Source organism: Engystomops pustulosus, chromosome 8 (genome assembly GCF_040894005.1).
Source record: "Engystomops pustulosus chromosome 8, aEngPut4.maternal, whole genome shotgun sequence".
In the NCBI taxonomy this organism is placed as follows: Eukaryota; Metazoa; Chordata; class Amphibia; order Anura; family Leptodactylidae; genus Engystomops; species Engystomops pustulosus.
In genome coordinates this window covers 71,773,549-71,799,178 of record NC_092418.1, presented here as the reverse complement: position 1 = coordinate 71,799,178, position 25,630 = coordinate 71,773,549, and the positions used below count along the sequence as shown (strand labels likewise).

The following is a 25,630-nucleotide window of genomic DNA, read 5'->3' as shown; positions in this document are numbered from 1 at the left end:
TAATCACCTTTGAAAACTATCTCATATTTTGAAGAAGAAAGTATTCTGTCTTTTTATCATATGGTTGACCAATGGGTCTCAGTGAGGTCATTTAGACCTTTTTTGTAAATAGCCCTTTAGTTGTATGGACCCTGTCACAAATCTATCCACTTAAACTGGTGTATGTATTAATAAGTCACACATCGCGATAAGGGGTTAAATTTAATTCAATCGAATTTAAAGCATAACTAAACCTTTTTAGAAATATTATAAATCAAAAGTGTTGATTATAATGGTAAACTTTGTAATATACTTTATTATAGCAATATGTTCATGTTTCCATACAGCATACAGTACAGTAAGCACATTGGGGTACATTTACTTACATGGTCACTGGAGTTCACAGAAAGTGCATTGTTCGTCTATAATGCGTGCAATAATGTGCGCAGTGCAACCCTTAGTGACTGAACCCCATTGAGTCTCAATGCACCATGCCTGACCCGAACAGCCGTGTCACATAAAATGGACTGGTTGCCTATACCACTCCTATACATATACTGGCTTTAGCAGTTTTAGCGAACCTTTCACATTAGAAACCCCCAACAGTACACTAATATCCAAGTGTGCCTTAGTTTTTTTTTAAAGTCTGCACTGAAGCATTTCTCCTAAAATGTATTTTATTTAGGTTCTGTCTTTCTTGAGGAGGTGGGGGAGTTCAACCATGTAGTCAAGCTACCCCGCCTCCTAGGTTTTTAACTCCTCCTCCTCCTCCTTCTTGGATGTCACTGTCCTCCTCGGCTTGCTCCTTGCACAGACTTAATGGTAGCGCTGGTCAGCTTCACAGACGCACCATGAAACTACACTGACGATTTGTGCATGTGTGATGCGTTTGTGAAGCTGGCCAGCACTGGCCAGGTATTTGCAGGGTTAGTGCCAAATTCACAGGCTCACTGAGGCTGCGCAAGGATCTAGCCGAGGAAGACGGTGATTTCCAAGAAGGAAGCAGTTTTAGGAGGCTAAACGGTCAGGAGGGGGCAGAAGAGTTTGTCTGCACGATTTGCACGATTAGGATTTGTGTGGGGTTTCTGACATGACAGGTTCTCTTTAAATGTTTTAAAGGGGAATAACTGCTTACAATTATGTACCATTACAGCACACGCTGAATAGCTTAATACTCTATGGGAGAATTTAATAAGACTGGTCTATCATGCACCTGTTTTACTAATCCCTGCATCAGTGCACAACCAAGTTTGCAGCCTTTTAGTAATTTCAGTGAAGCACTGATGTGTCAGAATGAATTATAGGGCATAAATAGGGCATTACATTGGTCATCAGACTTACCAATACAGATCTTATAGGGTGACAGTCAGAGACTTTCAACTTCCATGGAAATGGATTTGCCCACTACATTTAAAGGGGTATTCTGGGAATATGAACGTCTAATATAAAAACCCATAATGCTCTAAATTAAATTAATGCAAAACTCAATGGGGCACATTTACTAAGATCGAATTGGAATGCACAAAAAGTGCGTCCCTCCCACTAGAATGGGATATGCGCCCATTTACTAATTGTGTCGCACGCGTGATAAATGTGGCGCATGAGTTGGGCCACAAATTTATGCATAAAAGGTGCACAGCGAGGCTAATTGCACAGCTGGTATCTATCATGGCTGGGCGTCCTGAGCAGTCCACAGCAGCACCTGATGCTCCCAGTGCCATTGTTCTGGAGCTACTTCGGCAGCAGTGTCCCCAGGTGTACGACAATGCCATCCGCAGAGCACGGGAGATGGAGGCGGCGAATCGGCAAGCCCCCCCAACACTAAAAATGCAATAAAAAATAAAAAATTTTTACAAAACAAAAAATAAAATAAAAAACGTTATGGAAAAAAAAATGTAACAAAAAGTTACCTTTTTACCATGATTATCCCCCAAAACAGGCAACTGTGTTTGTAAAGTTGCTGTAAATCAATAGCATGAGACGTATTTATTAAGGTATCATTATTTTTCTTTGATGTCTGAATTGAAATAAAAGTAATGTGATTTTAAAACAATGCTTGAATAAATTATTTTTTTTTGCATAAAAAAGACTGTTTATTACGTTAGCCTCCAGAATAAAACAGGAGCAGCAACACACTGGTGGGGGGGGGGGTATGGTGACATAAACACTGGTGGGGGGGGTATGGTGACATAAACACTGGTGGGGGGGTATGGTGACATAAACACTGGTGGGGGGGGTATGGTGACATAAACACTGGTGGGGGGGTATGGTGACATAAACACTGGTGGGGGGGGTATGGTGACATAAACACTGGTGGGGGGGTATGGTGACATAAACACTGGTGGGGGGGGGTATGGTGACATAAACACTGGTGGGGGGGTATGGTGACATAAACACTGGTGGAGGGGGGGTATGGTGACATAAACACTGGTGGGGGGGATGGTGACATAAACACTGGTGGGGGGGGTATGGTGACATAAACACTGGTGGGGGGGTATGGTGACATAAACACTGGTGGGGGGGTATGGTGACATAAACACTGGTGGGGGGGTATGGTGACATAAACACTGGTGGGGGGGGGTATGGTGACATAAACACTGGTGGGGGGGTATGGTGACAAACACTGGTGGGGGGTATGGTGACATAAACACTGGTGGAGGGGGGGTATGGTGACATAAACACTGGTGGGGGGGGATGGTGACATAAACACTGGGGGGGGGAGTACAGGGACACACAGACACTTTGGCTAAAGATAACTTACATGATGTGGGCAGCTTGGTGTATTTGGCTGGGTTCACACCATATTCTTGGTCTAGGCTCAGCGTATATGTCACTAAAGCCCCTGACGTGTGACCTTTGTGTATACATTGGCACATAGTTGCAGACGGCGGGTGGCCTTTTGGCTCCATCTGATGCTAAAACTTTAAATCAAGGACTAAAAGCTTGCAACAGTTAACAAGATAATTTTTATTTATATTGCGTCAGTAAATTCCGTAAAGCTTTACAAATAAATATACATCTTTCCACTATGCAGCCTGCACAAGAGCAATGTATGCTGGGTGGCATGGTGGCTCATTAGTTAGCATTACAGCCCTGCAGCACTGGGGACCTCGGTTCAAGTCCCATCCAGGTCAATATCTGCACAGAGTTTGCAGTTCTCTCCATGTTTGTGTTGGTTTCCTCCAGGTCCTCCGGTTTCATCCCACGCTCAAAAACATACTTGCAGGTTTTGTTGATTGGGAGCCCCATTGGGGACAGGGAACATTCTGATAAGGACTGATTATTAATTCTTATGTGCTCATCGGAGGCAAGTGATGCCTATGTTAAGCAAAAGCAGTGTTTTGCATCCATATTCACTTTCGACAAGCACTTATATCACTCATCAGGAGATAGGAGCAGGGTGTAATGCACATACATCACACAAAACCCCTTTAAATGGACCAGGAGGAGAGAGCATGGCTGCAGACCTATCCCTTTAAGTGGTGCTTGTGGATGGAACATAGCTGCAGACCTATCCCTTTAAGTGGGGCTTGTGGGTGGAACATAGCTGCAGACCTATCCCTTTAAGTGGGGCTTGTGGATGGAACATAGCTGCAGACCTATCCCTTTAAGTGGGGCTTGTGGGTGGAACATAGCTGCAGACCTATCCCTTTAAGTGGGGCTTGTGGATGGAACATAGCTGCAGACCTATCCCTTTAAGTGGGGCTTGTGGGTGGAACATAGCTGCAGACCTATCCCTTTAAGTGGGGCTTGTGGATGGAACATAGCTGCAGACCTATCCCTTTAAGTGGGGCTTGTGGGTGGAACATAGCTGCAGACCTATCCCTTTAAGTGGGGCTTGTGGATGGAACATAGCTGCAGACCTATCCCTTTAAGTGGGGCTTGTGGGTGGAACATAGCTGCAGACCTATCCCTTTAAGTGGGGCTTGTGGATGGAACATAGCTGCAGACCTATCCCTTTAAGTGGGGCTTGTGGGTGGAACATAGCTGCAGACCTATCCCTTTAAGTGGGGCTTGTGGATGGAACATAGCTGCAGACCTATCCCTTTAAGTGGGGCTTGAGGAGAGAGCATACCTGCAGACCTATCCCTTTAAGTGGGGCTTGAGGAGAGAGCATACCTGCAGATTTATCCCTTTAACTGGGGCTTCTTGCTTTTCAAAAGCAACATTCTCCAAGTAGGATCCTAAGCAAAAGAAAATTGCCCTGACATTCACCTCCTTCAGCCCGGTGTATCTGAGTGCACGTCTTGCGACACAATTCGGTTTTTAAATTCTGGGGCTTGTCCGAATAATTCGAGTTGCTCGAAAACCACACCCCCTATTTGTGGCGCACGGAAGCTGGTGCGCGCGCGACAAAATTCAAACCCGTGCGCCACAATCCCGGGGCAATTCAGGGAAAATCGGCGCAAATCGGAAATATTCGGGTAACACATCGGGAAAACGCGAATCGGGCCCTTAGTAAATGTGCCCCAATGTCATTAATCAAAAAAACAGCTTAAAAAAGGACATCTACCATTAGGATTGAAAACCAAGCACACTTACATGCTGATGTGTGCCCCCTCTGGCAGGATCTGCTCTTTTTTAGCTGCCTATGCTCTTGTTTTTACAGAAAAAAAGGTAAAAATTTATGCAAATGAGCCCGAGGGGCTCCAGGCTTTATACCTGTACTTGGAACCTGGAGCCCCTGGTAAAACCTTTTTTCATAAAAACAAGGGCTTAAGAAGCTAAAAGAAGAGCAGATCCCGATAGAGGGGGCACAAGCAACCATGTAAGTGTGCTTGGATTCAGGGGCATAATTAGGGGGGCCTCACTGTAGGTGGAGGTATTTAACAAAAAATAAAACATAGCTATTATTTATCTCTTTTTAAAATATATTAGACAAGACTGTGATTACAGATACTCTGTGTCACTCTCTGTCGACTTGTTTATTTAATTCTTAAGTGATTGTTTCAGCTGGTTGCTGCTATTTTATATCACTATAGCTGTTGCATTATTGTGTTGCAACATAGTGTTATCACTAATATAAATTAACAAGAGCGGGAAACAATTATGAGGTTCCCTGTGTAGATATGACAATGATTTCTGTCTAATCCACTATGGCCTCATATATTTCAGCTGATAGAAGTTTCTGCTGAACTGTTGATGCTCAAGCAAATTTCATCTGTGCTACTGTATTATCTGAACATCATATCGCTATCTACACCTAATTTCAGCTGCAATTTTTGCCCGATTCCTCAGGGGTCCAATTGTTTAGGCAAGATTTTTTTCTAGGGTAATGTAGAACACAACCTCCGCATAATGCTAGCCGTGGCACGTGCCAAACAGTTCTTGTTTAAATGCCCCGTCCTTAGGCTCGTCACCGCTGACAAGCCTTCCTTCCTGTCCAATCATAGGATCGAGATAGTGACGTGATGCCGGAGTCAGAGGCGAGCAACCTATCACTGCAGGGTAGGCGGATCCAGAGAACTCTGGCACCTCCCGCTGGCATGCGAGCATTGTACCCTTGTCTTTGGTACCTGAGTCCTCATGCTGTGCTACTGTACCCACAGATCCAACCCCAGCGCATGCACAGCAGGGTGCGGGCACCCAGCTCCTTGGCAGTCACATTTCTGTCATGCCGCTGAGTGAGTACACTTACTGCCGGTCGTTCTGCACCCGCCAGTTATCGATCAAGGGGTCAGCACTACACAAGACCCGTATAAGTGTACCCAGGTATATAAGGGGGAGTTGCTGGCTTATTTCTCCGGTACTCTCATCAAGATGGGACAGTATTTGAAGGCATTTCCAGATCGGTGGGGGGAAATAAGGTTAATATCATCAGGAATATCACTGCTTCCAGTGCTTTTATTGCAGATGGGCTGGCAGTACTTTTTCGCGAACTTTAAAGAACTTGTTATCATGAACTCAAGGGAGGTGTCTACTGTATAGTTTATGGTGAAGAGTAATGTGTTACAAGGATTCCATTATTTTCAATTCTGGATCTTTATGATGGATAGTTCAGGTAATAGGTACAGGGAAAGTATCTTATACCTTAAATAGAGCATATGTGTCAGTTTATTCAATAAAGCTTGCATATGATATGAAGTCATTTATGCCAAGTGGCTTAACACAGTTCATCTTAAAGGTCCATTGGGCTTCCTTCTTGAGAATCATCTTATCCCAGTCTCCTCCTCTAGGAGATGGTCTCACTTCTTCTATACCAATGAAGGAAATTGCCTTCAGATTCCCTTGATGGTGTTGTCACATGTGTTTCGCAATAGGGGTGTCTCTATTGTCTCTAATGTCTGACATTTGTTCTTGAATCCTTTTCCTGAACTGACGGAAGATTTTACCTACATAATCCGTGGGACATGTGCAGGTGGCCAAATATACCTTTCCTACAGAAGAGAAGTTTATGAAGTCTCGTATTTCAAAACTGCTCCTTGTGGATGCACTAGTTATCTGTTTACAGGGGGTGATCCATTAACATGCAGAACAGTGTCCGCAGAGAAAGGTCCCCTTTGGTCTCTTCTCCGTCCAAGTTCTGCTGGGTTTTTGGGGAGGTAAATAGCTGTGGACCAAGAGGTCTTTTAAATTTCTTCCTCTCCTGTAGCTAATTGCTGGTTCCGAGGGGATGATTTTGGCGACCTCTTTGTCATACATGTCTCGGATCTCCTCATTGCTGCCATCGTATGTACCAATAATCCTAGTTCTACAATCGGTATCGTTGGTATGCTTTTTAGGTGTTAATAAAGCGCTTCTATCTGCCATACATGCTGCTTTGCAAGATTCATGTAGAATCCTGTTTGGAAAGCCAGGGCGTGAAAAACAATCCTTTAATTCCTTAGACTTCTTTCTAAACTCTCTAAAACCGCTATAGTTCCTTCGCATGCGAAGAAATTGTCCCTTGGGAATTTCCTTTTTAAGGGGGTATGGATGGCAGCTGTCCCACATCAATAGATTATTGGTGGCTGTGATTTTTCTGTACACTGTGGTACCAATTTGTCCATCTATGGTTTTACTTATCCTGAATTTCCGATGCAAAGTGGAGACCGAGGTTATTACAGTTTAGAATGGCCACAAATCTTTCAAAATTCTCTTGTGTGGATGTCCAGACTAGCAGTACATCATCTATGTACCTCAGCCATAACGGGACATGTTGTGTCCATTCACTCATCTCCTGTCCAAAGACCACCCTATCCTCCCACCGGCCGAGGTACAGGTTCGCATAGGTGGAAGAAGGCGGCCCCCAAGAGGAAATAGTTATGGCTGAAGACATATTCGAGAAGTCATTATGAACTCATTATGTTGGTAATACTGTACCCCTCTTGCCTGTAAGAAGAAGTGCACTGCCTCAATCCCCTGTACATGTGGGATCGAGGAGTACAGCTCCTCCACATCCACAAGTTTTTTAAGGACTTCCATCGTATCTCTCACATATGATGGGAGAGATAGTATAAAAGGTCTTAGCAATTTGTCCAAGTAGCAGCTGGCGTTTTGTGTATGGAGTTTGGGGATAGAGTAAAATACTGCAATCTGAGGATATTTCGGTAGCATGAATCTGTATTCATCCCTGTATGCAGTCGTAGGATTTACCTCCAGTTTTTTATAGCACTGGTCATCTTCAAGGATGGACAGACACAATTCCTCATTTGCATGTCTGTCCATACAGACTATGTTCCCACACTTGTTTGATGGTTTTATGACAAGGGTGGGATCACTGCGTAACAGATTTAAAGCTTCTGTATCCTCTTTGCTGGAGTTCTGATGTTGACACTTCATTGGATTTAGTTTTTTTAGGTTCTTTGTTATAAGTTCCACAAACAAATCAATCAGTGCATAATCCCCTATGGGGGGTAAGGGGGGGGGGCTTAGTGCTTTTCAATGTGAGTTCAGTGAATGGGCCTTTCCCTTCTTCTCTGTTAGCTTCTGCAAACAGAGATTCTAGGTCAGAGAAGCCTCTGATGTCCACTCAAAGATGTTGGTTCTGACATGAGGGACAAAGGATAAACCCCTGGCTAGCACATTCATTTCTTGTGTGGTTAGGGGGTGGGATGAGAGCTTTATCACTTGGAGGTCGTCTGCTCTTCCTGGCTCTGGATTTGTCTTCCCCTCAATGGGTATGGTGGTGGGCCTACTGGGAGGTCTAAAAAATTATTTCTTTGACCTCTTCCTCTGCCTCTATTTCTCTCGTTTGTTTTGACCTCTACCTCCTCCTATGGCACTACTCTCAATATCTGAAGCTTCTGCCTCTGATGAGGTAACGTCCATATCTGCTGTTTTCTCTGATCTTTTCTGCAATACTTCATACACTATTTTGTCCCTGAAGTCTTGTGTGTCTCTTATAGATTGCGCGTGTTTGCGTTCTTTTATGTGTGAGGTATATTTACTAAGAGTGGCTTCCAGGATTTTTTCCCTTTTCTCAAAGCTAGGGTCCGATGTAAACCCTCTCACTTTTTCAATGGCTGAATTGAGCGGTGTCAATAATTTATCTAGTTGATTTTTTTTTCTCCTTCTGCAAGATTGTGCATCAATCTGAGAGAGCTCTCTGTTGCTTCTTGTTCCCACCTCCCACCCTACGGGACAGGGGGATGCTAAGTCCCGTAGGGACGATTTTATTAACTAGATATGTTTCTAGTCTATGAAGCTCCCACCAGGAGCGTGTATGCTCTTTATAAAGGGTGGTAACTTCATTAAACACGTTTTTTTTTAACATGTTTGTGTTTGAAATGTTAATGTGCTTTTTGAGAACACCTCTCTTGCTTCATCAAGCCGTTTGTCATTGTTCACATTGGCTGCCAGGAAACCTGCCATCCCCGTTTTTCAACGTATTTAAGATAATTCACAATGATCACTGATTACTTTTGCGGTGAGTTATCACAATATATTTCCTTAATATGTCTAAAATTCACTGTGGGTGGAGGTATTTTACAAAAAATAAAACATAGCTTATTTTTTTTTTAGATCTGGGGGAAAATAACGTTAATATCATCAGGAATAGCACTGCTTCCAGTGCTTTCATTGTAAATGCGCTTGCAGTACATTTTCGTGAACTTTAAAGACCTTGTTATCAAGAACTCAAGAACTTAGGTGTAGATAGCGATATGGTGTTCAGATAGTACAGTAGCACAGATCAAACTTGCTTGAGCATCAACAGATCAGCAGCAACTTCTATCAGCTGAAATATATGAGGCCATAGTGGATTAGACAGAAATTATTGTCATATCTACACAGGGAACCTCATAATTGCTTGCCGCACTTGTTTATGTATATTAGTGATAATAATATGTTGCAACACAATAATGCAACAGCTATAGTGATATAAAATAGCAGCAACCAGCTGTAATCACAGTCTTGTGTAATATATTTTAAAAAGAGAGAAATAAAAGCTATGTTTTATTTTTTTGTAAAAGTAATCAGTGATCATATATATATACTCTTATACACTTTTATACACACTTACACACATACACATAAATATAGACACACACAGAGTTCCATATACAGACATACAGCATACTGTATCTATACACACATAGGTACATATTTATCATACGTCGGCGCTCGTGCGTTTTTTTGCAGCTTCCGCCATGTATCATGGCGTAGAAAAAACCGCAGCTGTCGACTTTTCACAGTGGCGTACCGACGGCGGTCGCCATTGAGACCGGGCCCATCGGATGGGGGGGGGCGGCCCAGGGCTATTAGCAGTGCCGGAGACGATGGGCTCGGTCTCAATGGCAACCGCGGTCGGTACGCCACTGGCAGTCGGACAGGAGCCTCCGTCCGGACAGGAAGCTCCTGCCTGTCACTGTATAGTGCACGATGCGGCCGGAAGCAGCCGTTCAAGCACTATAACTGGAGCAATGTGGCCGGAAGACCACCCCGGCGCACATCGCCCCATGAACTAGGATGCGTGGCCGCGTGATGATGTCATCATGCGGCCGTGCACCCCTTCCTGTCTGGCAGCGGGTGGTAGAAGGAAGACGCGAGAGTCAGAAGGAGCCAGAGGTGAGTACAGGGTATTTTCAAATTAAGCAGAATATGTAATTGTTGGGGGGGTGGGGCAGAATATGTAATATTTCATAGTATGGTGGGGGGGCAGAATATGTAATATTTCATTGTGGGGGGGGGGGCAGAATATGTGATAATTCACTGTGGGGGGGCAGAATATGTGATAATTCATTGGGAGGGGCAGAATATGTGGATAATTCAACTGTGCCTGACACTTGGTGCATGCTGTGATCCTATCAGGTCTCATTTCTGTAAATATTTCAAACATAATTAACTACATTTATGTTAATGAACCAATTAATATATATCTGAATATCAAAATGCACAACCAGTCCAAACACGGAGTGTAACACGTATGATGAGTGCAAATATGCATGTGAATACAGTGGCATACTGCATAATGCCCGCACTATAAAATACTCTGTTTTTTAAAGTGCTCAGTGTAATGGAACAGACATGAAGTACATTTCTCAAGTATGCTAAATTAATATTAACAAACTTTTAAATATATCAATATATATATCAATATTTCATTGGGGGGGGGCAGAAAATGTGATAATTCATTTGGGGGGGGGCAGAATATGTAATATTACATTGTAAGGTGGGGGGGCAGAATATGTAATATTTAATTGTGGGTGGGCAGAATATGTAATATTTCATTGTGGGGGGGGCAGAATATGTGATAATTCATGGTGGGGGGGGTCGAGTATGTGATAATTCATTGGGGGGGGTCAGAATATGTGATTATTCATTGTGGGGGGGGGCAGAATATGAACTAATTCATTGTGGGGGGGGCAGAATATGTAATAATTCATTGTTGAGAGGCACAGAATATGTAATAATTCATTGTGGGGGGGCAGAATATGTAATAATTCATTGTAGGGGACAGGATATATAATAATTCATTGTGGGGGGGGGGGCAGAATATGTTATAATTCGTTGTTGAGGGATACAGAATCTGAAATAATTCATTATGGGGGGACATAATATGTAATAATTAATTGTGGGGGGACAGAATATTAAATAATTAATTGTGGGGGCAGAATATGTAATAATCACTGAAATGTTTTTAGGGTTTTTTTAGGTATAATTGGGTGGGGGGCCCAATTAAGAATTTTGTCCCGGGGCCAGCCGCGCCCCCCCCCCCCTTTCACGCCTCACTGGCGTGAAGGTGGCGGAGAGGGCAAAATAATCGCAAGTGCTAGCAATAAGCTGATGTGGCGCAAAGGGGCCCTGATAAATATGCCTCATACAGTATATATGCACCATATACCATATACATATATGTCATATACATATTATGCTGTACAATATACAGAATTATATATATATAATCGTGCACATCCTCCATTCCTTAGTGTCGGGACAAATGACGGGGCCCCTTGACGCTGTGGGCCCCGTAGCAGCTGCTATGGCTGCTAGTACTCTAGTTATGCATCTTCTTGGATTACAATTAATCCTTATAATAGTCTGTTTTTATGATTTACAACATTTTTTGGGCTTTCTATAGGAGGCATCTCCACCATCTACAACTACAACTTCCTTGATCCCTCGCTTCTTTCTTTTTATGCACTGCTCTGAGTCATGATCAAACTGTCCTGCGCTGTTACCATACTAATATTGTGTGTAGCTACCATCACTGCACATTACCTCACTGAGATGGTGATCACATGACCTGCCCATACAGGACATGGGATGTGGACATGTGACCAATGTTATAGCTAAGAGCAGTTAACAATAAATGTTTTATATCCATCTATCTATCTATCTCTATATCTATATTACTGTCACATTTGAATATGGAATAAAAAGGATCACTTTCTATGGATTATTTGGAGTGCAGCCATTTTCTTTAATTGCTTTTGTGCTGCTTGGACTTACCTGCTTGGACATACCTACACACGCCTCAGCTTTATATATTAGATGAAGTTTTGTTGTTCTAATAGTATTATAGGAGATATATTTCTGCACAAGGAGTCAGTATCAATCTCTACTCCCTCTGCATTCTACATGTATGTACTGAGGAAGGGTCAGTAAAACTTTCTTGCCTGTATGTTCGCCTCATGCACTGTTGTTTTGCTTTATTCTTTGCATGCATTCACATTAAACCTGCTTCTTAACAAAAAGTTGTTCTTGTTTTGTGTTAAGACCATCTACTAACAAGGTGGCTTTGACAAACGCTTTGCTAACTACACTCACATCATATGACCCTGCCTACTTGTTTTGACTCCCCTACATTTTTTACAGAGCCACTTTAATTTCCCAGACCGCCCCTGTTTCAGATATACTGCTTACTACATGAGTAAGAAGCAGAAAATGGCACCGAGAAACTACTTTCTATTACCTGCTCTATTCATTTCTAAGAAAATAAAAAATGTAGATTCAAAAGTTCAGTAACTCTTCAAGTATGAAAATCGAAACCAATAAGTCCAGCTTTAACAACGGAATCCAGAGTTAGGATAACTCTGGATTCCGTTGTTGAAGCTGGACTTATTGGTTTTGATTTGTATACTTGGAGCAAAGGCTGTCTGTGCTCACTAATCCATGGTGGGACCACAAGACACAGCATTTTCAGGTGAGCTCACATTGTACTACGTTCTTCAAGTATTAGGTATATACTATATTATTACTACTTTTAATAGACTATTATGTTTTCAATTGCTTTAACTGACAATGCTCCGTAGAAACCAATGCTGCTTGTTTTTCAGGTTTACAGATGAAGTTTGAGGGTGCTGTTTTCCCTGTTATCATCTCACCACTGAGAATCGCAGAGTTATATACCATTACGTCTAATGATCAAGGTATTTTATAATTGTTATCATTATTATAATAATTTAGTTGTAGATTTGGGTTTCAGGCTTTTTTTCAATGTAATTCGCAAATGATTTTGATATTCTGAGTCCTATGGCAATGGTTGTAGAATCAAAATTTCATTTGTCGTCATACATCATTGTCATATTTCATAATAATGTATACATGATGCAGCCTTTGTTATATTTTCTGTCAATGTAGCTGTGACATCTGTGTCACTGGCCCTACTAGCAATAAAAACATTTGGACAGTCTTATTGAGATTAGAAATGTCATACAGTATTTAACATAGGACAACCACTTTAGTTCTTTATGAAGAAGTTAGTTACTTAACTATTGTTGGTATTAGATATACATTTAATGATGAAGAGAAATGCACATTCCTTTTTTAGGTCTCGTGATTGGGGCCGCGACAAGCTTGTCTGAGGTTAAACAGATATTGCAGGAGAACGTCTCTAAGCTACCACAAGAGAAAACCAAGATATTTAAAGCTTTACTACAGCAACTAAGGACATTGGCTGGAGAGCAGATCAGAAGCATGGCAGTAAGTGTTTTTCCATATAAATCATTAATCATTGTTATTTTCCAGTATTCTACCTTTATTGTAGCTGAAACAAAGCAACACAACAGAAATATTGGACAAGTTAAAACATTTCCCCCAATAACTTCCATTAAAGAAAATCTACCACCAGGATGAAGGATTGTAAACAAAGAACACTGACATACTGGTGTGTGACAACCCCCCACCCCTCTCCCCCTTGGTATGAACAGCTCTTCTTTTAGCTTCCTATCCCGTGTAAGAAAAAATGGCTTTAAAAATTATGCAATGAGCCTGAGGGGGTTCCAGGCTCCATAGATGTTAATCAAGCCTTGAGCCCCAAAGGCTAATTTGCATAATTGTAAAAGCCTTTTATTGTAAAACCCAGAGAGGGTGCACACCAGTATGTCAGTGTGCTTGGTTTACAATCCTTCATCCTGGTGGTAGATGTCCTTTAAACATGTGTTGTGTCCTTTTCATGCACAATAGAGGGTTGGCTGTTTAATTTGTATTAGCGAATCCAAAGCCTTATATTTATCTGACAATACTTTTTACATTTGCAAAACTAGTCTCTAGGAGGACATGTCATCAGCAAAGCTGGAACAAGCGACCTGAATCCTGTTCTTGCTGCAGGAGGCACCATGCTGAACTTGGCATCTACAGGTAGCTGTGGCATTGCTTCTTGAGTATTAGATATTCATGTGATCTCCCCACAAACAACTGTAGTCAAATTTGTGGATGGAGGAACTTTCTAGGTTGGGACATGTGGCGGGACATGACCTATTGTTTCATTTCTGTGAACTCTTTGGACTCTTGAAATGTTCTGTTCCTGCAATTTGTTTAGGAAACTTATCCACATATTATTAGGGGGAAGGAAATCTAGTATTCTTAAAACTTGCAGATAAATGCACAGAAATACATTGTGGAGACTCACCTCTGTGGAGTGTCTGGAGGGGTTTGGGGTAGAGCACGGCTGCTCATTAAGTATTCCTCTACCCGTCCCTACGCTGCAGAGCAAGATGTAAAGCTCATGCGGTCAGGGGTTGTTGTTCTGAGGGTGAGTTGTTACAGTGACGTGGCTATAAAGAGGTTGCTGAGTTGATGATGTGCAGGAAGGAGTTAGGATCTGAGGCTGAGACCAGATCCTTAGGCCATAAGGAGCGGCTAGCAGAGGAGTCTGAGGACTTTCCGGTCTGGGAGCTGTGTTGAGGCCATCTCCCATGATATCTTTGTATATTTAGATTACAAATAAAGAAACTGAGCCACATCTGGATCATCTGGCTACTGCATTTAAGAGCCTTTGAATCATACCCTGTCACAGGGAACCTTCTCATGATGTCCTTATTGTGGGTGGAATATTGTGCCAGTCATCTGGTAGTAGAAGACACATCTGCCAGGAACTGAGCTACAGGAACCTTATATGTACCCAGTACCCTTGTACCTAGTGTATGTAGCAAAGTACTTCCCATTACTGCAGTTTATCGGTTGAATTCCAAGGAAGAATATCTCTATTTATTACAGCTAGATCATAACAAGGTGACAAAGAAATGAAACAAAAAGCTATAAAAAAAATAAACAATTACAGATTAAATAAACAATAACACTCATTTACAGAATAATTCCAGTCTTAGTTCAATAAAATTCATAGTGAAAAAATGCTCATGAACGCACATCCAAGTAATTTTTATTTTTTTCATTTTGTGTTCCTTATTTAATATATAGGAAGTTTGCGGACAATCCCTTTAAATGATGCTTTTTTCACGGGTTCATCTGCTCTGAAGCCTGAAGAAATCCTGCTATCTGTTCTTATCCCATATTCTAAAAAGGTTGGTTTTAAAATCACCATCTCATATTGACTAAAAGGAAGTGGGCCACATTTACTAAAGCCTGTTTTCTGTCAGACTTTGCATGTTCTTTCTAGAGCAAACTGCTTGCACATTTATTTAAGAAGCGTTAGCGCCACATATGTGTCGCACGCCATTCATCTGTGTCATGGCTGCACTATACCCAACACGATACAAATTTCTGCCCTGAATCGGGCGTTCCTGTGCTCAGTCGGACCATGTGACACATGTACATCATGTACAGTCCGACAGAAATGTGTTGCACGCCCCATGTTAAAGGTGCACCAAAAACAGTTGTCGCGTCCTGCACAATACCCAGGCAAACTGCAAATAGCGCAGATTGCACTGTTTTTCCTAAATGGGGCCCAGTGTGTTTTAATGTTATGTGAAGAAGTATGATCAACGGCATGCTTCTCACATCGGTTATAGGGCCTGTGAGAGATGAAGGCCTGGCATTGAACAACTTCTGCTTCCTCTCAATGAGCCAATGCTAGAGCCTGTGAAAAGTTAAGTGTAGTTCTGATTCCTGATTGACAGGTCTCAGTGCTATTATATGCTGCTGTCTGTAACATTGAGAGAAAGCTCTTTTATATTATTGCCACTTCATGTCATGTAACCAGGGTGACCTCATCTAAGGTCCTGTAATGATCGCAACATTTACCCCATGTATGTATCTGATCACATGAAATCCCACCTTGCCTTCATGGAGGTATGGGGAGTAGTAGAAGTCCATGGAGGCTGCTATGATCATGACATGATGCTTCCATGTGATCAGATACATACATGGATTAAATATTGCAATCATACCTGGGTAAAGGACCTTAGGTGACATCAGCCTGGTGTTATGAGAAGAGTAATGGAACATAGGGAGGAGTAGCTGGGAGAGGCTGGTCAAACAGGACACACACCCTATGATGCCAGTTAATATAAGATAAAGTTCATTTAAGGAAATGTGAGGGATACAATGTTTAGCTAAAAGGAGGGTGTCAGTTAGTTAATAGAGCTCTATGAGAACTTGTCACCAGCTGAATTTGTGTAAATGTGATGACGGGTTCCCTTTAACAACATGGCTTCCTTAGGTATCGTACATATGACAGCTGAGTACTGCAACTTCGGTTGTTGTAAATCTGCTGATTTAGCAGTTTTAAAATGTTACATTTTGTTCTGTTTTAATTCAGGAGCAATTTGTGTCGGCATACAGACAAGCCCAGAGACAAGAAAATGCCTTTGCCATTGTCAATGCCGGAATGCAAGTAGAGTTCAATAAAGGCACAGATGTGATAAAAGACATTTCCATTTTCTATGGTGGTATCGGTGCTACCACTGTATATGCAGAGAACACCTGCAAGGCACTTATCGGCAGGTATGAATGAAACAGGTATAAAATATACCTATCTTTTAGAGAGATTAGTTATATACTAGAGATTCTCAAAGGAATTAAAGGGTTGTCTAAGATTAGTAAAACCCAGTTGCTTTCCATAGATTGTATCTGGTGCTATATCATGGATCAGTGCTGTAATACCAGACGCAGTCTGTGAACAAGATTGGTGCTTATTTTTGCAAGATTGGTGCTTATTTTTAACTACTATAATACTACCCCCTATGTACAAGTATATAACTACTATAATAATGCCCCCTATGTACAAGAATATAACTACTATAATACTGCCCCCTATGTACAAAAAAAAATACTATAATACTGCCCCCATTGTACAAGAATATCAATACTATAATACTGCCCCCTATGTACAAGAATATAACTACTATAATACTGCCCCCTATGTACAAGAATATAACTACTATAATACTGCCCCCTATGTATAAGAATATAACTAATATAATACTGCCCCCTATGTACAAGAATATAACTACTATAATACTGCCCCCTATGTACAAGAATATAACTACTATAATACTGCCCCCTATGTATAAGAATATAACTACTATAATACTGCCCCCTATGTACAAGAATATAACTACTATAATACTGCCCCCTATGTATAAGAATATAACTAATATAATACTGCCCCCTATGTACAAGAATATAACTACTATAGTACTGCCCCCTATGTACAGGAATATAACTACTATAATACTGCCCCCTATGTACAAAAATATAACTACTATAATACTGCCCCCTATGTACAAGAATATAACTACTATAATACTGCCCCCTATGTACAAGAATATAACTACTATAATACTGCCCCCTATGTATAAGAATATAACTAATATAATACTGCCCCCTATGTACAAGAATATAACTACTATAATACTGCCCCCTATGTACAAGAATATAACTACTATAATACTGTCCCCTATGTACAAGAATATAACTACTATAATACTGCCCCCTATGTACAAGAATATAACTACTATAATACTGCCCCCTTGCTGAGAGGTTGTGTGCAGTGTGAGCTCCTGAGGTCTCCTCATGTCTGGAGCTAGCCCAGGGCGGGGCCACCCTGGGTGGGGAACTTCCCCATGCAAGGCCCAGGCTCCAAGGCCTTCTCTGGGAAATAACTCCCAGACACCAAAACTAATGGATGAGAATCCTAAAATCTCCGGTACAGTAAGTCATGTCAGCGGCTCCAGTTCTGCCAGAAGCAGTGAAGTAAAGAATGAAGAGTTTGTGAAGAAAGAAGCAGCAGTAAGTTCCAGTTTGGTGAAGTCACCTACCAGTGTGAATGTGCAGCAGAAGCCAGTGAGTGGGAACACAATGTCGGGTCATCCAGGACAGAGGAGCGAGCAGGTTGTGCAGGAGCAGAGGAAGCCTCCAGCCCCAGCCTCACATGTGCCGTGTACACCTCCATCAGCCAGGCAGAGGAGGACATCTCTGGAGAAGCAGACCTTGCTGGAGAACCTGCAGCAGCCTGTACTGATCCGCTCTGAGCGCACAAGGTATGGGAGTGGAGGCAGCAAGGCCGAGACCAAACTAGCAGGGAGGCCTCAGGCTGCCACAAGTGCTGCTACTGGACAATGTCATCCCCCCGCAGTAAGAGCCGCAGCGCGTCAGAACCCAACAGTGGCGCAGAGGCCCGGACCCAGCAGAGTGCCATCACCTACCACCTGTAAGAAACCTGCAGCAACTCCATGTGCAGCGGCTGAGCGTGCACCTGCAGCAACTCCCTATGCAGCGGCTGAGCGTGCACCTGAGATCCTCCTGGCTGATCAGATCCCAACACTGGTAAAGAGACTGGGAAACCTGAAGGAACAAAAACTGCTGCTACAAAAAAACATTGACTGTGCCTACAAGCTCAAGGCAGCAAACCCGGAGAGACATGAGCTGTTAGACAAGAAGCTGACTACCCTGGCCAAGCAGCTCGCTGACAATGTCGCCCAGACTGAGGCTGTCCTGGAGCAGATGGGTCCCCTGGCAGAGACATACAGGAACCAGGAGCGCTTCCAGGCCCAGAGACATCATGGAGGGGCATCTAATCCGGCAACTGAGACCAAGGGGAAACCTATACTCCAGCCTGCGACTTTCCCATACCAGCAAGGGGATCTCTACAAGAAAGATAAAGCCATGAAACAGCAACCACCCACAGCAGAAGCACCACAAGTCCCAGCAGCCTGCAATCAGCAGAAGGATCACAGCCGTCCCTCTGATGTTACCAGAGCAGAGCAAACACCACATGTCCCAGCATTCAGCGTGCAACGTGGACATCTGCCTGATGGTAGCGGTGGAGAACAAGCACCACAAGTCCCAGTTGACGGCTCACTGCAGCAGGACTGTGCACCTGATCCTGAAGGTAACACTGTGGCATCTGAGCAGGATCATCAGGACTCTGCTGGGACTGATTGTACTGACATTGATGGGACTTCAGTGCCTGATACTGCTCATACATCAGTGCCTAATGCTGTTTCTAATATCTGTGACACTGCTGCCCCCAATGTTGGTGATAATGCTGATGTATCTGTATCTCCTCCTGATAATACCATTGTGTGTGATAATGTTCCAGCAGGGGAAGCGCAGTCTGTGTGGGATGTTGCCATAGAGCAGGCAGAGCAGTGTATGGAGGCTGATGGTGGGGAGGGGGTAGTACAGTCTGATGCTCAGGACTTCCCCCCTCTAGTTGCTGAGGTATCAGACCCTCAGAGTGCAGAAGCCCAGCAGCCCCCGCAGCGCCCCCAGACACAGCAGGGTACGGGCCCTCACCAGTCTTCTTCTGGCAACGCCTGGAGCCGGGGTGCACCATCTTTTTCATCCGGCTCTCATTACACCGGTCAGGCATTTAAGAGGAGGAATGTGGTGAGATTTAGGCACAAAGGGGCCAAGGAGGACCTACCTGACAGGCGGTTTGTGGTCAGGTCGCTATTGTGTGAACAAATGGGTTTCTCGCCAAGTGACATTTTGGCAGTAATTAACCTCCCCGATCGCCAGGGATATGATGTGAGCTTTAAGCTGATGGGCAACCTGGACCGCTTTTGGGCCATCTTCCCCAGGTTTAGAGATGCAGAGGGGTGGAATAATTTCAGCTTCATCCCCATCTCTAAACTTGGTACAGTCACTGTCACAGTCATCTTCTGGAATGAGTCTGTTCCCCAGCAGGATATTGTCATCTGGCTCAAGAGGCACTGTGACCTCATGTCAGAGCTCACCAAGACCCGGGATGAGGACGGGATCTGGACAGGAGGGTGGAAGGTCCTGGTGAAATTAAGACAATATAACAACATAACCCAGCATCTGCCCAACTCCTTCTTCATTGGCCGGGAGAAGGGGGTATGTTTCTATCCAGGTCAGCCCCGTAGATGCTTCAAATGCGGTAGAGTCGGTCACATCGCCAGTAATTGCTCTGTGGTCAAGTGCAGCCTGTGTGGGGATATCGGTCATGTGAGTGCGGACTGCCAAAACATCAGGTGTAACCTGTGCGGTGAGATCGGGCATGCCCACAGGGATTGTCCCAATGCCTGGCACAACATATGTAAGAGCTTCCCTGATGAAGACCTATTGGCAGGGGCAGATGACCTGGGGGAGGAGGAGGCTTTGTTATTAGGGTCAGATCAGGCTACGCCAGAACCTCAGCAGGTCCTAGAATCAAGTGATGCTGTACCAACACCAGACCAGCCTCAGACCCAAACCACAGAGGGAGATATGGAAGTTGTCCAGCAGGTTGCACCACCCTCAGTGCTCATTCCCTCTTCAGCCACAACATCTGCCAATAAGAGGAGGAAAAAAGACAGGTCCACCCGGAAGCCTGAGGGTGAGTGGACCACAGTTCACAAGTCATCTAAGATCAGAGTGGACAGTGGAACAGACATGACCATGACTGTGAATAGATTCAGTGTCCTCTCAGAGTCAGACGCAGAGGAGGAGCTAGAGAAGGAACTGCAGAGGATGGTGGCAGAGTATGATGAGGATCCCGATGGTGACCCCCCCTCAAAACGGAGACCCCATAGGGTGGGGCCAGAGTCTGAATCAGACATGGAGACGGGTGGTGAAGAGGAGGGATCTGATCCAGATTTATGATGATGGGGACACTCTCTCTGCTTCTTGTTATAGCTCTAATGGCGAACTTTAATCTGAAAATAATATCTAGCAATGTCAACAGCATTAGGGCAAGAAGGACAAGACATGCGGTGTATGAACATCTACATTATCTCGATGCCGATGTCTTTTTCCTACAGGAGACTCATCTTAATAGTCTTAGTTTGTTAAAAGAAGCAGAGAGAGAATGGCGCTCCGGGCCGTCCATCTGGTCACTGTCTGTGGAGCCGTGTGCCGGGGTCTCCATACTGTTTAATACCCACGATGTCACCATTCACAGACTAACCGAGGTGTCGATGGGAAGATGTTTGGTGCTGGAGGTTACTATCCGAGGTAGAAGGCTCCGGCTTATCAATATCTATGGTCCACAGACAGTGACTGACAGAGTCAATCTATTTAATGACGTGAAGCCATATTTATTTACATCTCTCCCAGTCATCATGGCGGGTGATTTCAACGCCACTAGGACAGTGAGTGACAGACCCACTGGTAGGCCTCTTGCTAGGGACTCTAAGGTCTTAAATGATATTATAGCACAGTCAGGTTTGTCTGATGTCTTTGTGCAGGGTGGTAGGAAACCCAAATTTACCTACTCCTGTGCTGGGAGGCATAGCAGAATAGACCTAGCGCTGGTGACTCCCTCGGAGGTCATTGGGGATAGAAGTGAGAAGTCTGTCCCATACTCGGATCATCTGGCCCTATACTTCTACTTAGGTAATACAGAACGGCCAGATATAGGAAGAGGCTTGTGGAGACTAAATTCTACCCTATTAGAAGATGTGTTTGTCCAGGAGCAAGTCCACTCTCTTCTACAGGGTGAAATGGAGAGAGTGGATTTCTATAACCACATATCCGACTGGTGGGAGGACGTCAAGGAGGAGATCCGGTCCCTCTTGAAGAGACTGTCAGTGAAGAAGGGTAAGAATAAGTACAGCCAGTATCTCAAGCTGCGGAAAGAATTGGAGTCACTCTATTCGGCGGGTGGGGATGACAAACAAAAGATTGACCGACTGAAATCTGAAATAAAGCAGTATCAGTACAGCCGCTACACGTCCCTGGTTGTGGAGCGAGACTATGGAAACTTAGTCACGCCAGATCCATATGAGAGTTGCCGGGAACGTGTGGCTAAGAAATCGATCACAGGTCTCACTGACTCCCAGGGAGTTTTGCAGGAATCTCGGGAGGGTATCCTGGGGGTGGTGAGATCCTACTATGCTGAATTATTTCAGAAGAAGGTTTTGGATAAAGACAAAATGGCTCAATTCTTGGAGGCAACTCCAGGCCCTGACACTAAAGATTTGGACTTTTCTCCTTTGACAGCAGAAATAACAGAGGAGGAGGTTAAAGAGGCCATTGATAAGTTACATCTGAAGAAGGCACCAGGTCCTGACGGTATTACAGCAGAATTCTATAAGAAGTTCAGGGACCTCTTAGCCCCGATCCTTGTGGATGTGTTTACCAATTGTCTAAAAAATCACCTGATGCCTCCATCCATGAGAGTGTCCTCCCTTATTCTGCTGTCTAAAGGTAAGGAGCCTAGTGACATCAAGAACTGGAGGCCGATCGCCCTCTTGAATGTTGATAGGAAAATTCTGGCAAAAATCCTCTTCTCTAGATTAGTCTGTTTGTCCCCGGCACTGTTGGCAGGCTCTCAGTACGGCACAGTAAAAGGGCGGAACATCTCTGGAGCAGTCATCTCGATAAGGGAGATGTTTGAGAGATGTAAAGCTCTGAGGTGTGGGAGATATGTTGTAGGTCTGGACCAGGCTAAAGCCTTTGACAGGGTTGATCACGATTATCTATGGGCCACTTTGTCAAAGTACGGTATTCCGGGACAATTTATAGATTGGCTGAGAACTTTGTATAGAGAGGCTGAGAGCTTTCCTCTGATCAATGGTTGGCAGGGGGACACTTTCGGGGTAGAGGCTGGGGTGCGACAAGGTTGTCCTCTGAGTCCACTGCTGTATGTGTTTGCTATCGACCCGTTCCCGAGATCACTGCAGCGGTGTGATTTTCAGGGGGTGCCTGTGCCCCAGTGCTTGCCTTTGAAGGTAGTCGCCTACGCGGATGATGTGACTGTGGTGATATCTGAACCTCGTGAGGTGGAGATGTTATCCACAGCCATCAGAAGTTACTCAGAGGCCTCCGGGTCTCTGGTCAACCTTGAGAAGAGTCAAGCTTTCTGGACATTGGATGCTGCTCCTGGCTTTGATCTGCCACAATTCGCCAAGGCCTCCACCCATATTAAGATCCTTGGGGTTAAATTCGGGAGGGAAGATAATGCCAAACTAAATTGGGAAGAGAAGTTGGATACCGGAAATGTAAAGGTTCAGCGATGGAAGAACTGGAGGCTGACTTATAGAGAAAGGGTTACTCTGCTGAAGACTTACCTGGTCCCTGTCTTCCTCTACGTCTCTGTCGTCTTTCCTTTGCCAGAATCTTTCTCCGCTAGGCTCTTTAGCCTGTTCTTCCAGCTTTTATGGGGGAACAGGTTGAACCCAGTAAAAAGAGGGATCACCTACCTGCAGAGGAGAGAGGGTGGGCTGGATATGTTAAATCCAAGGGTTTTCTTTGACTCCATGTTTCTGAAAGTCAATTTTGGTTACCTGGACTCAAACAATGGTCTCCTGTGGGTAAGCAGTGTCAGGGACTGGATATTGCCTTTTGCAGAGTCTTGGATGCGAGGCGGCAGTCTCAAGAGGGGCCGATGGACTCCTGGCTTCCTCCCCCAGTATCTGGTATATGGTCTGAAGTGTGTCAGGATGTGGAAGCTGGAGAAGTCCTACATTGTCAGTAACACCAGGAGAGATCTCTATACTAGGATATGTCGGGCTTTCTACCACTCCCCACTCGCTCTCAGAGACTGTGTGACCACCACCTTACAGAAGAGTCTCAGGTTCCTCAATGGGAAGCGACTTCCCCCCAAGTTGTTTGATATTTCTTGGTTGTCACTACATGGGAAGTTATTTGTGAGAGGGAACCTAAAGTTTGTGAGTGTGGCAGATAGGAAGTGTCCCCTGGGGTGTCAGCAGGAGGAGACGATGGAGCATTTCATCTCTGAGTGCTGGGGAGGGAGGAAGATCTGGAAGGAAGTATCTGACCTGCTGAACATCCCGAGGCTGCAATTCCTCCAGTACCCGGACATCATCTATGGCGTCCCATCTCCAGATGGTGATATAGATCCGGGAACCATGTATCTCATAATAACTGTGATAAAGTATTACCAATGGCACGCCAGAACCCGGGTGTCCCTGCATAGTGAGGACTATAACTACACGGCTGTGGTATCCCAAATATTGTCTGAGCTCCGGTGGATAAAATCACTGGAAATCAGGAAAGACCAGAGAAATAGGAAATTATGGGGGAATATATCTGGTGTTTAATTTCTATATTTATTGATTTAGTTTTCTTCTTTTTCCTTTCCAGCAGCAGCAGCTATGGACTCTAAGTTACATTTACTCTGAGTTTATATTTGTTTGATTCCTAATTGTGTATACAGAAGAATGTATTTATGATTTTGTTTAATTGTATTTTGTTGGTTTTTACAATAAAAATTGCCCCCTATGTACAAGAATATAACTACTATAATACTGCCCCCTATGTATAAGAATATAACTAATATAATACTGCCCCCTATGTACAAGAATATAACTACTATAGTACTGCCCCCTATGTACAGGAATATAACTACTATAATACTGCCCCCTATGTACAAAAATATAACTACTATAATACTGCCCCCTATGTACAAGAATATAACTACTATAATACTGCCCCCTATGTACAAGAATATAACTACTATAATACTGCCCCCTATGTATAAGAATATAACTAATATAATACTGCCCCCTATGTACAAGAATATAACTACTATAATACTGCCCCCTATGTACAAGAATATAACTACTATAATACTGTCCCCTATGTACAAGAATATAACTACTATAATACTGCCCCCTATGTATAAGAATATAACTAATATAATACTGCCCCCTATGTACAAGAATATAACTACTATAGTACTGCCCCCTATGTACAAGGTCTAGTTCCCTGTCCTTTATGCAGAAGCCAGAGAACTGTTGACACTGAGGAGAAGTTGGAGGATCATGTGATAATGACATCCTCACATGTCCTTGAGCTGCCCGGCTGTAGAGGGAAGGTCATGAAGCTCTGTCTGCTTTTTGCACATGATTCATACCATTTTTTTCCTCAAATTGCGGTAAAAATGCAATAAAACTGCAGCCCTGCTGCCACACTGGAAACTGGAGGCAACAGGGCAGGGCGCAACCTGAGGGCCGGAGGGCTTTGGGTTGTGCATCCCTGCTTTTAAGTAATTACTATGCCTAAAATGTTTAATTTTAATAACATGGTTTTAACCCCTACGGGACTCAGCCTCTTTTGGCCTAAAGGACGCGGCCCCATTCTTCAAATCTGGCCTGTGTCACTATAAGTGGTTATAGCTTTGGATCGCTATGAGATATCCAGGGGATTTTGAGATTGTTTTCTCGTGACACATTGTAGTTCAAATTAGTTTAAAAATTTGGATGAAATCTTTTGCGTTTAGTTATGAAAAAAACTAAATTTGGCAAAAATTTGGAAATATTCTTTATTTTCAAAGTTCTAAATTCTCTACTTTTGATGCAGATAGTCATAGCACCCAAATAAATTCATAACTTACAATTCCCAAATGTCTGCTTTATGTTGGCATGGTTTTTTAAGATTCCACATATTTTACTAGAATGTTATGAGGCTCAGAATTTAGGTATCATTTTTCACATTTTTTGTAAAATCACCAAAACCCATATTTAGATGGACCTGCTCAACTTCTAATTGACACTGAGAGGCCTAAATAATAGCGAGACTCATAAATTACCCCATTATGGAAACTACACCCCTCAACGTATGAAAAAACCACTTTTAAGAAGTTTGTTAACCCTTTAGGTGTTTTATAGGGGTTAAAACAAAATGGAGGTGCAGTCTG

The 25,630-nt window shown here is 43.5% G+C and overlaps 1 protein-coding gene across 4 annotated transcripts in view; it reads left to right on the top strand.

The window, feature by feature from the left end:
* LOC140075372 (aldehyde oxidase 1-like) overlaps positions 1 to 25,630 on the top strand; it is a 152,418-nt gene that overhangs the window by 76,132 nt on the left and 50,656 nt on the right. For all 4 annotated transcript variants that reach the window (XM_072121172.1, XM_072121170.1, XM_072121174.1 and 1 more), the window contains 5 exons: positions 12,678 to 12,770; positions 13,172 to 13,323; positions 13,887 to 13,980; positions 15,040 to 15,143; positions 16,340 to 16,524. In XM_072121172.1, coding sequence (XP_071977273.1) covers positions 12,678 to 12,770; positions 13,172 to 13,323; positions 13,887 to 13,980; positions 15,040 to 15,143; positions 16,340 to 16,524 — 628 coding nt within the window. The remainder of the gene's footprint in view (positions 1 to 12,677; positions 12,771 to 13,171; positions 13,324 to 13,886; positions 13,981 to 15,039; positions 15,144 to 16,339; positions 16,525 to 25,630) is intronic.